General features: G+C 42.7%; 1 protein-coding gene across 1 annotated transcript in view; it reads left to right on the top strand.

Annotated features, from left to right (window-relative positions):
* Positions 1–60: 60 nt before the first annotated feature.
* Positions 61–11,328, top strand: part of LOC120048899 (PDZ and LIM domain protein 7-like) — a 104,088-nt gene continuing 92,820 nt past the window's right edge. The window contains exons 1-2 of the mRNA XM_038995215.1: positions 61–261; positions 8,697–8,795. Of these exons, the coding sequence (XP_038851143.1) occupies positions 232–261; positions 8,697–8,795 (129 nt within the window). The 5' untranslated portion in view covers positions 61–231. The remainder of the gene's footprint in view (positions 262–8,696; positions 8,796–11,328) is intronic.

The raw sequence follows: 11,328 nt of genomic DNA, 5'->3' as shown, positions 1-11,328 counted from the left end.
GAGAGCACAGACGAAGGGCAGGGATCCCCACCCCCCCATGTGACTTGCTGACGTTACAGTAGGACGCTGCTAAAGAGGAATGCAGGGAATGAATGCTGCTTGCTGCTTAAGAAGGGATCCACAGTGCCCCTGACGTCCAAGTCGAGGAAGTCCGAAGTTTAGTTTTCGGCTGGGTTACTTGTTTGATTCACATATTTCTTTCAGATCTCGACTACGGTAGGCCGACTCACGATGTCCGGCGATCATCATAATGACAAGGAGGTAGGTTCATGGGGGGAAACTATATTCTAATTTATGAATGCAACTATCGATTTCTACATGGACTAAAATGTGTTGTAGCCAAGTCTGTAAAACATACATACCCTTGTCTGACGTTAGATTGTATGAAGTTACAATGAAAAAAATGATGATTTTTAAGTTGCTGTTTTCCTTTTACATGAAAGTAAGATATTTGGCTGTTTATCTTGGTGGAATGAAACTTTCCTCGGCGGCGACAGCGGTCTAGACCTCGAAGTGGGTCTCGTCTTGATCGGGCCTGTCTTGATCTTGCAGCCCTTTCTTATCGCATTCCACAATATCCAAAAACCAATATATTATATATATTTCAACGCATGGTCTTGTTCAAAAGTTGTGTTTAACAGTTTCCTTCGTTTTACAAGAGACTGACTGTATGTAATGGTGTTGGAGTTACATTGTATCCTATCTATGTTAGTAGAGCAATAATATCCTATTATGGATATCAGTTTCTATGTTTGAATACCACCAGTTTATTGATCTGCCCTCGTTCCATAATTTAGTGTCGGCCAAAATATTTTGGGATATTTACAAAACTTAAATGTATACTGATTAAAAATATAAACTCAACATGCAACAATTTCAAAGATTTTCCTGTGTTACAGTTCATATAAGGAAATCAGTCAATTGAAATAACTACATTTAGAGTCTTATCTAAAATCCAATTTATGGATTTCACATGACTGGGCAGGGGCGCAGCCATGGGTGGACCTGGGAGGGTATAGGCCCACCAACTTGGGAGCCACGCAGACTCACTGGGGAAACAGGCCCAGCCAATCCAGAAGGAGTTTTTACCCAGAAAAGGGCTTTATTTCAGACAGAAATACTCCTCTGCCCACCCCTCTGACGATCCCGCAGGTGAAGAAGCTGGATGTGGAGGTCCTGGGCTGGTGTGGTTACACGTGGTGTGAGGCCAGTTCGATGTACTGCCAAATTCTCTAAATTAACATTGGAGGCAGCTTATGGTAGAGAAATGAACATTCAAAGCTTTGGTGGACATTCCTGCAGTCCGCATGCCAATTGCGCACTCCCTCAAAACTTGAGACATCTGTGGCATTGTGTTGTATGACAACTGCAGTGGTATTTTTTTTTTTGTCCCCCGAGCACAAGGTGCACCTGTGTAATGATCACGCTGTTTAATCGGCCTCTTGAAATGCAACACCTGTCAGTCAGGTGGATGGATTATTTTGACAAAGGATAAAATGCTCACTAACAGGGATGTAAACAAATTTGTGCACAACATTTGAGAAGCTTTTTTTGTACATATGGAACATTTCTGGGATCTTTTATTTCAGTTTATGAAACATGGGACCAACAACACTTTACATGTTGTGTTTTGTATTGTTGTTCAGTGTATTTAAAAAGAGAATAGTGTTCCTGAAAACAAGCAACACTAGTTTCAATAGCGTTGTTGTCACTTCAGTGTTCTGTCTGTACGCAAGGCAACACTTTCATGTCTTGGTTGCCAGTGGCTGTTACGGTAAACTACTAGGTTAAACCTCCTGAGTATCTTCATTTTGACACATGGAAAAAGTAACAGTGTAGCTTCCGTCCCTCTCCTCGCCCCTACCTGGGCTCGAAACCACCAGGGGACCCTCGAAGCACCGTTACCCATCACTCCACAAAAACCGCGGCCCTTGCAGAGCAAGGGGAACAACTACTTCAAGGTCTCGGAGCGAGTGACGTCACCGATTTGAAACGCTATAAGCGCGCACCACCGCTAACTAGCTAGCCATTTCACACCGGTTACACCAGCATTCACTTAGATATACACGGAGTATACCAGACATTAGGAACACCTTGTACCCCCCCTCCAATGCCTCCCACAGTTGTCAAGTTGTCCGGATGTCCTTTGGGCGGAGTACTGTTCTTGATGCACACGGGAAACTGTTGAGCGTGAAAAACCCAGCAGCGTTGCAGTTCTTGACACAAACCGGTGCGTCTGGGCACCTACTACCATACCCCGTTCAAAGGCACTTAAATGTGTTGTCTTGCCCATTTCACCCTCTGAATGGTACATATACACAATCCATCTCTCGGTTGTCTCTAGGCTTAAAAATCCTGCTTTAACCCCGTCTCCTCCCCTTCGTCTACACTGATTTTTGAAGTGGATTTAACAAGTGACATCAATAAGGGATCATAGCTTTCGCCTGGTCAGTCTCTCATGGGAAGGGCAGTTCTTAATGTGTTATATACTCATTGTAATTTACAACTGAAGCTTAGTTTGAGTTAAATAGAATTAAAAACAAACTTTTAATTTTGATTCAGGAGTGTGGGCTACATAAACACGTCTCATTTAGCTAACGAGGGTATTTCAGTATATGAACAAGTCTCATTTAGCTAACGAGGGTATTTCAGTATATGAACAAGTCTCATTTAGCTAACGAGGGTATTTCAGTATATGAACAAGTCTCATTTAGCTAACGAGGGTATTTCAGTATATGAACAAGTCTCATTTAGCTAACGAGGGCATTTCAGTATATGAACAAGTCTCATTTAGCTAACGAGGGCATTTCAGTATATGAACAAGTCTCATTTAGCTAACGAGGGCATTTCAGTATATGAACAAGTCTCATTTAGCTAACGAGGGTATTTCAGTATATGAACAAGTCTCATTTAGCTAACGAGGGTATTTCAGTATATGAACAAGTCTCATTTAGCTAACGAGGGTATTTCAGTATTTATTTACAGGACCTCCTGAACCTGCTTTTTCTGGGCGTTGACGCCTGGCTGCTCTTCTACACTTTTTAAAGTGCGTCTCTGGTCTTGGAGGAAATACTGGAGGCCTAGTGACAGGATTCTCAATTTTGTTACCATCCTTTTTTTTGTTGTTGGAGTTTTGTCCGTGTGACCTTTCACACATTACATCAGTCTAGATGTAGCACCTATTTAGATCTGTAGGATACTAGGGTGTGGAGGGCTACGCTTGCTGACGTCTATATGTACACACTACCAGGAGCTAGTTCAGAGGGCAGATCGTTGGGTTGACTTGTTTTTTTAGGGTAGCAATAAGTACATGTAGCCGACACATTATAAATGATTTTGATTCAGTTTTAAACATAAATCTAAGTCACTTTTTCACTGCATATCCATCTCTCGGGTTGTCTCGAGGCTTAAAAATCCTTCTTTAACCCCGTCTCCTCCCCTTCTTTGGGAAAAAGTCAAACCAGGTCTGTCTCTTTTGATGTCCTATATTCTAATTGCTGGTTTGGTTAAGGTTATAATGTCCTGAGTTGTACTTCATGTCCTCTGGAAGGAATGTGTTTTCTCAGTGGTCTTCACTTATCTTCTGCTCTTCTCTTTCTCTGCCATTCCTCCCGTTCTAAATATCTTTCGGCTTTTATGTGCAAAGCCTGTGCCAGATAATATGGGTAGTCGATGTTCCTCTCCTGCTCCTTCTCTCCGTTGCTGCCCCCCCCCCCCCCCCCCTCTCTCTCCGTGACTCATGTGGGTGTTGGGCTGAAATAGTTTGGTGTAGTTTTACATTCCTTATATAGCTCTCTGAGGAGAGGAGTGGAGTGTAGGGGGGGGGGGGGGGGGGGGGGGGGGGGGGAGAGAGGAGGCGGGAGGGCTTGCCTAGCTGTGTCACTGGGGGAGGGAGAGAGTCAGCCCATCCTGCTTCAGCACTTCTAACACTTCTGTAGCTTTCTGCCAGCTTTGGGTTACCAGGAGGGCCTCATCAGGACAAGGTACGTTTGCATTGCAGGTAGCTCTGTGTCATGGTGACGTTTTGGATACCTTGGAGGGGAGAGTTATGGTGGGTGGAAAGGGGGGGGGGGGGGGGGGGGGGTTGAGGTTTATCAATAGGCTTGTAACTCATTTGGCGAGAGCAGTAAGTGTCATGGCCTAAGGTCTCAGGTTGTCCTTGGTTCTTAAAATGACATGGGTTATGTGTTGTGCTGGCTGTGAGCGAAGGGAATATGCTGTACCGATGTAATTAAACCTGTATTACTTTGACAGATACGTTTTAACGACGAAGGAAATTATACAATTTCTATGGATTTGAAAGATATTTGTTTGTGGACAGACTGACTTTTGGCTAGTATGTGGAATAAGAGTGGACAGCGTAAATACATTCTCTAGAAGTGTCCCTTTTTTAATTTGTATTTATTTTACCTTTTATTTAACTAGGCAAGTCTGTTAAGAACAAATTATTATTTTCAATGACGGCCTAGGAACAGTGGGTTAACTGCCTTGTTCAGGGGGTAGAACAACAGATTTTTTACCTTGTCAGCTCGGGGATTCGATCTTGCAACCTTTCGGTTACTAGTTCAACGCTCTAATCACTAGGCTACCTTGCCTCTGTTTGTTTCCTGGATGTCATGTGACAGAATTGTACTAGGCCTACATATTAATTAGTTTTTTCTTAGTTTATAATAAGGACATAACAATGGAGAGATTTAGCCTAGTTTGTGGTCTATACATGGTATGCCATTCATGTAGCTTTATTACTGTGACTTGACTTACCTTAGTTAAATGTACTCACTCTAAGCCGCTCTGTATACAGTACCAGTCAAATTTTGGACACACCTACTCATTCCAGGGTTTAATTTATTTTTGACTATTTTCTACATTGTAGAATAATGGTGAAGACATTAAAAACTATGAAATAACATATGGAATCACGTAGTAACCAAAAAAGTGGTAAACAAATCAAAATATTTTATATTTGAGTATCTGCAAAGTAGCCACCCTTTGCCTTGACAGCTTTCCACATTCTTGGCATTCTCTCAACCAGCTTCACGAGGTAGTTGCCTGGAATGCATTTCAATTAACAGGTGTGCCATGTGGGAACTCCTTGTTAAAAGTGAATTTGTAGAATTTATTTCCTTAATACGTTTGAGCCAATCAGTTGTGTTGTGACAAGGTAGGGTTGGAATACAGAAGATAGCCCTATTTGGTAAAAGACCAAGTCCATATTATGGCAAGAACAGATAAAATAAGCAAAGAGAAATGATAGTCTATCATTACTTTAAGACATGGTCAGTCAATCTGGAAAAACTTTTAAAGTTTCTTCACAAAAACCATTAAGTGCTATGTTGAAACATGCTCTCATGAGGACCACCACAGGAAAGAAAGACCCAGAGTTACCTCTGCTGCAGAGGATATGTTCATTAGAGTTACCAGCCTTAGAAATTGCAGCCCAAATAAATTCTTAACGGAGTTCAAGTAACAGACACATCTCAACATCAACTGTTCAGAGGAGACTGTGTGAATCAGGCCTTCAAGGTCAAAATACTGCAAAGAAACCACTACTAAAGGACACCAACAAGAAGAAGAGACTTGCTTGGGCCAAGAAACACGAGCAATGGACATTAGACTGGTTGAAATCTGTCGTTTTAGTCTGAGTCCAAATTTGAAATGTTTGGTTCCAACCGCCGTGTCTTTGTTAGACGCAGAGTTGGTGAACGGATGATCTCTACATGTGTGGTACCACTGTGAAGCATGGAGGAGGAGGTGTGATGGTGTGGGGGTGCTTTGCTGGTGACACGGTCTGTGATTTATTTAGAATTCAAGGCACACTTAACCAGCATGGCTACCACAGCATTCTGCAGCAATACGCCGTCCCATCTGGTTTGCTCTTAGTGGGACTATCATGTGTTTTTCAACAGGACAATGACCCAACACACCTCCAGGCTGTGTAAGGGCTATTTGACCAAGAAGGAGAGTGATGGAGTGCTGCATCAGATGACCAGGTCTCCACAATCACCCGACCTCAACCCAATTGAGATGGTATGGGATGAGTTGGACTGCAGAGTGAAGGAAAAGCAGTCAACAAGGGCTCAGCATATGTGGGGACTCCTTCAAGACTGTTGGAAAAGCATTTCTCATGACGCTGGTTGAGAGAATGCCAAGAGTGTGCAAAGCTGTCGTCAAGGCAAAGGGTGGCTACTTTGAAGAATGTAAAATATATTTTGATTTGTGTAACACTTTTTTTCTTTTTTTTTGGTTACTACCTAATTCCATAGTTGTTATTTCATAGTTTTGACATTTTCACTAGTATTGTACAATGTAGAAAATAGTTGTTGTTTTTTAAATGAAGAAAAACCATTGAATGAGTAGTTGTGGCAACTTTTGACTGGTACTGTAAGTCTGTTTGGGGTCACCTGAATGTGAAGGCAATGTCTCTCTGCTGTTCCCTGAATACTGTATGTCTGACTGTCAGTATGTCATTCAGACCAGAGGTGGACGTGACTCTGGGGTGTATTTATTAGTGCACAACACAGCAAAACATTTTTGCAACGTAAAAAACGAAAACAGTTGTTTCTTATTGGTCAAGAATTGATGTAGACAACTCCGTATCAGTCTTTCTTCTGTTTTCCTTGAATATGACCCAGGGCACACAGTCTGAAGTCCAGACTTGAGCTCCTCCATATGCGTAACTGTTCTCAGATGCCTAGCTCCTGTTCTAATGTTATTGAGATATTTGCAGAAAATAGTCTTCTAGTTTTCTCTAAGTAACTCCAGTCCGGCACACTCTTCCTGTAGGATTCCATGGGTAGACATAGCAGCGTCTTGAAACATGTTGAGTTAGTTTAGCCTTGCATCAGACTGTTTCTCAACCAGTGTGTTAGAGCCCACTGGTTGGTCATGGCACATTATTTTCTTTTGTGTCCCTGGTTTAAAGGGGTCCTGACTAAGGGTGGATTTACATTAGTAAAAATATGTCTTGTCGCATCTGTCTCCAACTTCGGATTTGCAACTTCTCTGTTTACACTCCTTGGATGTGGTGTGGCTAGAATCACATTCCTCACTCACCTGAGTAAAGCTATTTATCGTACCGTAAAATACAATAATATAGAGACAAACAAAATAAGGATAGAAATTCAAACTATACAGGAGCTTCTCATCTAAGCCATGTTGCACACTTGATTTTAATGCAATGATTCACAAACGCCTTTCATTTTCAATCTGGCAAACAGAGCATTAAAGGTTAAAGGTCATTTTTGCAGGGACGTGGTGTGTGAGAGCTGTTGTCTTTACACTTTACCACTCAGAGGGGCTGTGTGGTGTAGACGACTACCTCAGGAGGTAGTGTGGGAGAAGTCTCTTTTTAAAAATGAGATTTGAATCTAGTTCCGTCTCTTTACACTACACGGGTATCTCCATCCCTGTGTGTGTGTGTGTGTGTGTGTGTGTCTGTGTGTGTGTCTGTGTGTGTGTGTGTGTCTGTGTGGTCAAAGTAGTGTGAAGAGGCCCTAACTGGCTCCTTGTTTGGTTGCTTTCTGGATGACATGAAACACTGAGAACGTGTTAAATGGGTCACAGTGTAGAAGATCTAGGGAGATACATGGTGGAGTCATTCCAACACTAGTCATTCCAACACTAGTCATTCCAACACTAGTCATTCCAACACTAGTCATTCCAACACTAGTCATTCCAACACTAGTCTATCGCCTCTGATTCAGCTAATCAGCACGTGTTTTATAGATGCTGGTTTGGGAAACACTGTTCTAAATGGTAACCTATTCTCCACATAGTGCACTACTGTTAATAGGGCGGGCACTGGTCAAAAGTAGTGCATTGTAAAGGAATTAGGGTGCCATATTGGACGCACCCTGTGGGTTGGAGGACCTGGGGATGAGGGAACTCTTGAGTCCCTGCTGTGTTGGTGTTCTGCTGCCATGCAAACCCATCCGTACCAACTCTCCTCAGAGAAACGAGCCTTGCATGTAGTTCTATGCAAGGGGTTTAAAACCTTAGCTCATTGTAGGTCAATTGAAATAAATTCATTAGGATCTAATTTATGGATTTCACATGACTGGGCAGGGGCGCTGCCATGGGGAGCCAGGCCCAGCCAATCAGAATTAGGTTTTTCCCCACAAAGGGGCTTTATTACAGACAGAAATACTCCTCGGTTTCCTCAGCTGTCCAAGTGGCTGGTCTCATATGATCCCGCAGGTGAATAAGCCAGATGTGGAGGTCCTGGGCTGGCGTGGTTACACGTGGTCTGCTGTTGTGAGATCGGTTGGACTTACTGCCAAATTCTCTTGAATGACATTGGTGGACATTCCTGCAGTCAGCATGGCAATTGCACGCTCCCTCAACTTGAGACATCTGTGGCATTGTGTTGTGTGACAAAACTGCACATTTTAGAGTGGCATCTTATTGTCCACGGCACAAGGTGCACCTGTGTAATGATCATGCTGTTTAATGAGCTTATTGATATGCCGTCTTGGCAAAGGAGAAATGCTCACTAACAGGGATGTAAACGCATTTGTGCACAAAATGAGAGAAATAACCTTTTTGTGCGTATGGAACATTTTCTGGGATCTTTTATTTCAGCTCATCAAACATGGGACCAACACTTTACATGTTGTGTTTTATATTTTTGTTCAGTGTGTCCTCTCTCTCTCTCTTATATATTCCATGAATAACCCTCTCTCTTCTCTCCTCTATAGGCCATGAGTATATACTGTATAACCCTCAACGGTCCAGCACCATGGGGATTCAGACTTCAGGGAGGGAAAGACTTCAGCATGCCCCTCACGGTGTCCAGGGTAAGCTGTGTGTGTGTGTGTGTGTGTGTGTCACTCACCGAGCCCTGTTGCTCGACGACCAGAGATCATCTGCCGACCGTCCTCTGCCGACCGTCCTCTCCAAGTCTGCATGGTCGATTCAGCAGATGCAACAATATGTTGATTGATGCCAACGATGGAGCTTTCCAATTTGCTTCTTAATATAAATCCACAAGCGTTCTATAATTACACTTGGTTTGTGTATCTTACTGTCTGCAAACAGGTAGTTGGTATTTTCTTAGTAAGTTGCAAACGTAGCTAGCTAATACTGATACCTGTTTGTGCAACAGTATCTTCTAAATCTGAAAGGAATACGCCAAGCATGAACGTTAGCTACATGAAGTAAGAGAAACCATTTTAATGTAGCCAAAGATTGTAGGGTCCCACTCCCCTGGGAAACACTGACAACACTGTCCTACCCTGTCACAATAAGTTCTCCATAGGGATCCTATTGGTGTTCTGTGAATGCCTTCTGGCTTTTTCATTCATTGTTATGTCAAACACAGTATTCAAAATGTCCCTTATTACATTATAACTGTATATTTAGAATACTCATTATATTTCCATGATTCCAACAGTTCAACCAACGGTTATGATCTAAATCTCAAGTCATATCATATCATTTTGGGGGGGGGGGGGTCCCTCATCGTTCAATTTCTGGTTGAAGTTTGATTTAATAGTATAAAACCACCAGAATGGAGAAATCCTCATGAATGTGTTGCCACCCTAAGGTCACGCACAACTTGTATTATTTATTAGTGAAATTATATTTTGCGTTTTTTGTCTCTCGTTCGCTCTTTCTGTCTGTCTCGTTTATTTTCGTGTCAAATCGACAGTAGCCAGGCCTACATCTATATTTACATTTACATTTAAGTCATTTAGCAGACGCTCTTATCCAGAGCGACTTACAAGTACATACATTCATACTTTTTTTGTACTGGTCCCCCATGGGAATCGAACCCACAACCCTGGCGTTGCAAGCGCCATGCTCTACCAACTGAGCCACACGGGACTACGGGACGACTATATATACGTACATGCAATTTGCTGTGTGTGGGGGGGGGGTCTGTATGTGTGGCTTTGTGTCTGTGTCCCCATGTTTTGTATCCCCTGTGGACATAAAAATGATACAGGTTACACGCTACTCTGCTCAGTCAAACAACCGGATATGTTTCATCCATATGTTACAATTCCTAAGCAGCTATTTTGAAGTTGGCTATATCTGAATGCACCATAAGCTCCTTGACCCCAGTGTGACCTGAACCCTGGGTCTGACCATGACACCTGTTGTGGGTTTTATTTGAACAGCAAACTATGTGGGGGGGGGGGAGAACAGCTAGCTGTAATGGGGTGGCATTTATTCCATGTTTCAGCTCTGAAACTATGGAAGAGAATAGCTAGCTAGAGTGAGTGTAATTTCAATCCATGTTTCAGCTCTGAAACGATCAGTTGCCTCAGTTCATGCATTCCTCTGACGTGTGTCAGTGGGGTGTGTCCCAAATTACACCCTATTGCCCTGTGCACTATAGCACTCCTTTTGACCAGGGTCCATAGGGCTCTAGTGAAGAAGGGGCCATTTGGGATGTAATCAGTATGTATGATACAGTATCAGACTGAGTTGCTCCACTTCTCTCTCTCCTCATAAGGACATGTTGTGGCTTGTTTAGTCTTGCCCAGGAACAACTTGTTACTGTGTTAGGTCACATGTATCTTAGCTAAATGAAGCGTACGTAGCTAAATGGTTTCTCTGATAGTCCATAAACGACTGGCAATGGAACGGTGGGACACCCAACACAGGGTTTCCAGCCCTTATAAGTGCAACATTGGTCGGTGTGCCTGTGATGGAGGGAGCGGTTAAACCAGCCTGTCTGTACATGCACTCTGTGGCTCTTCCTACCTCTCTTCTACCTTCTATTTCTTTCTGCCTCCTCTCTTCTCGCCCGCCCTGGCACGCTCGCCTGCCTGCCCGCCCTCGCGATCTCGCTCGCCTACCCGCACGCGCTCGCTCACACTCACTCAGTACCAGCCTAGTATCATAACAGAATGTTTCCTCTGGATCGGTGACAGGATTTATGTTTCTTCCCTACCAACAAAGAAGACCACATGACTTACTGAGAGGCAAAGGCTATTACAGATGAAACTGTTCCACCAAGATGTTCATATAGAAATCACAACTGGCACTTTCTTCTTTAAAAAAAAATAAATAACCAGAAAGACATTTTTATTTTGATCACTGACTCCCTCTTGAGTCATTTGTGTCTTTTTTTTATTTTTTTTTATCCGTGCTTAAAGCATCAGACAAGCTCAGTACATAGAGTTGATTTTATGAAAACACATAGGGTGTGTCTATATATGGAAAAATACACATACAATTTTTCTTTTGGGGGGGCTTAAGCTTCCTTCCACTCATTGAAACCAAACAGACATTTTTGTAAAGTAACAATTTTACCTTTTGTCTCTTACTATAAAAGCCTGTAGAATGGAAATGTAATAACTGCTTAGAGGTTGCTGTATG

This window comes from Salvelinus namaycush, chromosome 5, assembly GCF_016432855.1.
Source record: "Salvelinus namaycush isolate Seneca chromosome 5, SaNama_1.0, whole genome shotgun sequence".
Taxonomy (NCBI): Eukaryota; Metazoa; Chordata; class Actinopteri; order Salmoniformes; family Salmonidae; genus Salvelinus; species Salvelinus namaycush.
This window is presented reverse-complemented; position numbering and strand designations above follow the sequence as displayed.